General features: G+C 47.2%; 1 protein-coding gene across 5 annotated transcripts in view; it reads right to left on the reverse strand.

The window, feature by feature from the left end:
* Positions 1–5712, reverse strand: part of MAD1L1 (mitotic arrest deficient 1 like 1) — a 749374-nt gene extending 743662 nt beyond the window's left edge. For 4 of the 5 annotated variants that reach the window (XM_075899591.2, XM_075899593.2, XM_006112872.4 and 1 more), the window contains exons 1-3: positions 5623–5712; positions 3451–3613; positions 960–1100 (exon numbers count right to left, since the gene is read on the reverse strand). In XM_075899591.2, coding sequence (XP_075755706.2) covers positions 960–1100; positions 3451–3600 — 291 coding nt within the window. In that variant the 5' untranslated portion in view covers positions 3601–3613; positions 5623–5712. The remainder of the gene's footprint in view (positions 1–959; positions 1101–3450; positions 3614–5622) is intronic. The other variant, XM_006112873.4, reaches the window with a different exon arrangement.
* Between the last annotated feature and the right edge of the window lie 288 nt (positions 5713–6000).

The following is a 6000-nucleotide window of genomic DNA, read 5'->3' on the forward strand; positions in this document are numbered from 1 at the left end:
GTAGATTTAGGAGTTGGCGACTGTGGGAGGGGGAGTGTTCAGCCAGATTATTTTATTGGCATTCTGACAACATTTCACATGCCATTTCAAGTTTGTTTCTCTCTCAAATTGAGTAGCACTTACTGAAAAATTTAAATAAATTTCTCTGCTAAATCAAAGCAATTTGGGCCACAGATTTACATGCTAAGCAAGAATTATGCAAGACAACACAAGATTCCGGAAACCTTTATCCACATGACTCATGAAACACTGAATTTGAGCATGGTAATTACCACTCTGCTGGGTTAGTGCTGCTCCCTTTTTGTACCAGTATTTTAAGGGTTTCTGAGAGTGACTCAGCTAGATTCAGGTTTGAACCACTCCTGGCTTAATCCCAAGATCACGTGACTTGAAGCAGAACTAGGAATTTACTCAATGACCCACTATTTCACAGCTATAGAATAAATCTATCTTTCAGAATCCTTATAATATTTTGCCAGATTTATTTTTTTATTTATTTTAGCAGATGAATTTTGAAGAGGCACTAAGAGGATGACACAGCCCACAAACTGTGCTGCTTATTTTAGCAACATAACGAAGCAAACACATTTGGGTACACAACCAGAAGGCAACAAAAGCTATTAGTCACAACTAAAGCTCAGCATCTTATCAATGCAGCTTCTCTGTATGACAGTCACATGACTGGTGTTATCATTCCAGTTCATTACAGTCAAACATACTAATTGTTTGCAATTGTGCCAATAAAGTTTAAACACTTCTGAAATAATCAAAGTGTAATGCAATAGACCTGAATCTCCTTTTGTTTTATACTGATGAGCAGAGTGCTAAATAAACAAACTTACAGAGTATCCAGTGGTCAGATCAACATCAGACTATCTGTCAGCCATGCAACAGTTTCAATGATCTCAAGATGCTATGACTGGAGCCTTGGCTGCCAGACAGCACGAATGCTTACCTACCTCATAACTCCTGGCATTAGTATTAGCTGCCTTCTCCAGCTCAATGCGAGCTCTTTTGTGGCTCAGCTCCATCTGCATCTTCTCCCGTTCCACTTGCAGGAGCTGAGATTTGGAATGAATCTGCTCAGCTTGTTCCTCTAACTGATCAGTTTCCACGTGAAGATAGACACAAAAACACACAATCAGCAGAACAGCAATGATACTTTTCATTTTTACAGTGCTCTCCAGATTTGGCTTTCAAATTATTTTACAAGCTTTATATATTTAACCCTTCATGTCCTAGATGGGCGCAGGTAAGTATTGTCCTACCCATTTAGAAGATGGGAAAACTGAGGACCAAGAGTTAAATGACATGTCCAAGGCCACAAAGTGAATCAGTGACACCTGAGAATAGACATGTGGGTGAACTTTGAGGTTCAAATTTCCCACACCAATCACTGGAGAAGTTTGCTTCTAGAATACACTTACGACACACAAAACTAAAAAAAGATTCTTATTTCAGATTTCTTTGGCCTTTTCAAAAAAGAAACAGGAGCTAGCCAAGGAACAGAGATCAAGCCCAATACCTACATCTGGGAAACTAAGTGTAGAGCAAAGTACCAGGTCTGACATACATGATACAACCAAATTTTATTTCTGAGAATGCATTGTGTGTGCAAAATTACTACCAGGACTCCTGTTAATTCCTTCAGTGCTGTGAGGATGCACAGAATACTTTGTCTTTATAACCAGGGCTCGACAAATAATGTAATCTACTTGCGCATGCACAGAGCGCAGAACCGCGCGGCTGGCGAGCCCTGTTTATAACACATTAATACTTCTTCCATGTTAAATCAGAATCCTAAATCAGAACATATTTTCACTGAAGACTTTACAACACAGAAAAAAAAAGACTAAGGACATTCAAATATTATAGTTCAGGGGTGGCCAACCTGTGGCTCCAGAGCCACATGCGGCTCTTCAGAAGTTAATATGCGGCTCCTTGCATAGGTACCAAATCCAGGACTGGAGCTACAGGTGCCAACTTTCCACTGGGCTGGAGGGTGCTCACTGTTCAACCCCCAGCTCTGCCCTAGGCGCTGTCCACCTAGGATCCTGCCACTTCCTACTCTCTCCACTGAGCCTGTCACACTCATGCTTCCCTCCTCCAGTGTCTCCCACTGAGAAAGAGCAGATCACAGTGGGCAGGAGGAAAAGGAGAAGGAGGGACTGACCAGTGGGTGGGATGTGCTGAGAGCGGTGTGGAGATATGATCAGGGCTGTGATATATAAGCAGCTCTTTGGCAATGTGCATTGGTAAATTCTGGCTCCTTCTCAGGTTTAGGCTGGTCACCCCTGTTATAGTCAGAATGTTGAGGGAGTGGAGAAAGGAATGTCAAGCATCCCAGGGGTTAAAGAAACCTCTGGGCTCAGCTAGCCCCACCTCACTTTACCTGCAAGGATGCTAGGCCTAGAAGGAGGAGAAAAGGAAGGAACATGGCTCAGTTTGGAGCTGACTAAAGTGAGGAGGCAGGAGCTTGGTTTGTGGGTCTGAGGGCATGAACCAGATCCTGTCCATCCAGCAGCCATGGGAACAAGTAAGCCCCCACCCCTCTGGGAAAAGGGAGAACATATTGAGAAACTGAAACTGTAAGAAGAATTTGGACTCTTGAATCCATTTCCCAGACTGAAACAGGGAATGGCTTGGGAGTTCCTGGGCCAGAAACACAGTGGTAAGAGGGCCAGCTTCCCTCCCCCTTTTCTGCCCACCTACTCAGCAACCTAGCTAATAGGTTACCAAGTCCCCAGGGACCCAGCCACACAATTTTAAATGCAATGGAAATTTAAATAAAGATACCAAGGCCTTACTTTACACTCAGACACATAATTAGAGATCCATAACAAAGCTACAAAACTCAAAACTTGTGTAAGACATCTTGGACATTGCTAAAGTGTCCATCGCTATAGCATCCATGAAGACTGGTTTAGTAAATTAAAATTTATGCTTCAAAGACTACAATTCTGGTCCAGATTGAGGTCCCCAATAGAATTAATTTGGTGATCTCAATTCAGTCCTCAGAGTCAATATCATAAAAATGCCATGGATAGTTTAGCACACCTAACAGTATGTTTTCAAGAAAGAAATGGACAAGGCAGGAAAAACTGACCATCACCCCGAGCAAACCATCAGTTAAGCTCAGTCATGGGGGCAAGATGAAATCAAAATACAGCTGCCTAAGTTGACCTACAGATAAGTTAAAGGGAGAGAATTGAAGAAAACCAATTGAATACTGACCAGGACAAAGAGTCAGGCCCATAACTTACTTTTTTCTTAAATGAATGGGTTTAAGAGTTTTATTTTGGGAGCAAATTGTCTCCATCATTGGCAATGTTGGGATAGCAATGTAAGAAAGGACAGCCTCTGTTTCTTAACTAAAAAAATTCCCATGCCTGATATCAAAATAAATCTAAATTCTTAACTCCAGGTGTGAATGAACCAGGGATGTCTCACCTGAACCCTCTGCTGGTACTGCATATGCAAGGTACTTGGAAGTGATCCTGGTGCAGCCAGACTAGATGCCCCCTCCACACGCTGTGAAATGAAGTTGTTGAGAGATCGCAAGGCAGAGAACACAGTTGTATTGTCCTCTGAGTTCTCCATGGTGAGCTCTCTGCTGTAAAACACAGACACACAAAGGCAAAAGTGAAACATCCAGGGCAATCTTATTCACCGCTATAACATCAGGTAAGCATACCCCCTTCTTCAAGTCATGCTGAAAAAGCATTTCTCAAATACAGCCACAAGAAGGTTTTTTTAGAATTTATTTTGCATCCACAATAGCTTCTACAGCATAGAAGGGCAAAGCAGAGTATGGGGACAAAAGCAGCAGTTCCTCCTTGCAGCGCCCAATTGTTGCTCCTGGGCAGCAAAATGTGCCGCTTTCATGTTTACACTGGCACTGCCAGTAGGGAGCATTGTCCTGCACAGCACAACCTCCTCAGGGGCTCGAGGAAGTGCCTCTGGAGACACAGTGCATGCAGCTCTTAGTTTCTGGGATGCTCCTCCAGGTAGCTTTCCCACTGCTGCCCAGGAAACCTGGGACACTGCACACAGTTGGTGAGTTCATGACCCACTTTCCCAGATGGCAGAAATAGAGAGACAGGTTTGCCAGGGCAGCCACCAGCAAGAGTTGGTGGCTGCACTCTGAGGTCACCACAAATTTTATTGTGAAAACCCCTGCTCGAGTCCACATTCTTCTCATATACATTGGGCCCTGCCAAATTCATGGGTGTGAAAAACTGCAACACAGACTATGAAATTTGACTATCGTAGGGGTGTCATGATATTGCCACACTTACTTCTGCCCTGCCTTCAGAGTAATGGCTGCTAGGCGGGCATCCAGTTCTAAAGGCAGTGTTGCCACTAGCAGCAGTTAAGAATTAAGAGTGGTATGGTATGGAGGTCACCACCATAAGAACATAAGAACATAAGAACGGACGTACTGGGTCAGACCAAAGGTCCATCTAGCCCAGTATCCTGTCTGCCAACAGTGGCCAGCACCAGGTGCCCCAGAGAGGGTGGACCGAAGACTATGATCAAGCGATTTGTCTCCTGCCATCCCTCTCCAGCCTCTGACAACAGAGGCCAAGGACACCATTTTATCCCCTGGCTAATAGCCTTTTATGGACCTATCCTCCATGAAATTATCTAGCTTCTCTTTAAACTCTATTATAGTCCTAGCCTTCACAGCCTCCTCTGGCAAGGAGTTCCACAGGTTGACTACACGCTGTGTGAAGAAGAACTTTCTTTTATTAGTTTTAAACCTGCTCCCCCTTAATTTCATTTGGTGTCCTCTAGTTCTTCTATTTAGGGAACTAATAAATAACCTTTCTTTATCAGCCCTCTCCACACCACTCATGATTTTATAGACCTCTATCATATCCCCCCTCAGTCTCCTCTTTTCTAAACTGAAAAGTCCCAGTCGCTTTAACCTCTCCTCATATTTCCCTCTAATACTTCACATCCCTCAGCAGAATGAATTTTGTTATGTGCACCAATCTGGAAGCGATGTGTCCACCCCTCCCCAGGACATGGCAGATTGGAGACCGGGTTAAATTGGGGCAGGGCTGTTCCCCTGAGGGATGAGGTTCTGTGCCCGAGGTGAAGGGGCAGGACCCTGTACAGATGCCCACGTGAGGCAGGGCCCTGCCTTGCTGCCCCAGGTGGGTACAGTATTGGGTGGATGGGGCCCTGCGCTGCTCCCCGGGAGAAGAGGGGGAATTCCACAGGGGGCCGTGTCCTGCTGCCGCCCCAGGGGAGAGTCGCTGGGGGTGTTTGGTGAGGCTCAGCGCCAGCGAGGGGGACCCTACGGTGCTGCTGCTCCCCTGGGACGCCACCTGGCTGCCCCGGCTGGGGAGGGTCAGTGTTGGAGGCGGGACCCTCTGCTGCTGCCCCCCCCCCCCAGGAGTCAGTGTGAGGGAGGGGCCCTGCCGCGCTGCCCCAGAGGGAACAGGGGGAGGGGCGCTGCCTGAGGGGGGGTCAGGGTCAGAGCGCGGGACCCCGACGGGAGGGGGGGTGTCAGGGCGGGAAGACGCCTGTGCTGCCACGGAACTGCAGGGCGGAGCCGAGCCAATCCGATTACCGCCCGGGGCGCGAGACAGCGCGCGGGTCTCTCGCACTCACCCACAGCAGCCGGCTCCCCGCCTCCTGCTTGGATCTCCCTCCTTGTCCTGCCCCGAGATCTCACGAGAACTCGAACCCAGCTCCCGCGAGACGAACCTTCCCGCCCCGCCTCCTCCCCCCCGACGCACACACTTTACCGTAATATTCGGGTTATACGTGCGTCCAGGGGTAGCTCCGTGGTCCTCTTACCGCTAGGCGCATGCACAAAGTTCCTATTTCCCCAGTGTGGTAGAGTAAAAACTGACGGTGCCATGGCAACGCTGTATCTGGGAGGATGATTTTGTGATTCAGACCCTGGAGTAGGAGTTGAGACACCGGGTTCCAGTTTCAACTCTGCCAGAGCAAGTCTGTCTGACCAGCTTGCTCAGGCTGTGGTTG

Source organism: Pelodiscus sinensis, chromosome 15 (genome assembly GCF_052426305.1).
Source record: "Pelodiscus sinensis isolate ZL-2025 chromosome 15, ASM5242630v1, whole genome shotgun sequence".
NCBI classification, from domain to species: domain Eukaryota; kingdom Metazoa; phylum Chordata; order Testudines; family Trionychidae; genus Pelodiscus; species Pelodiscus sinensis.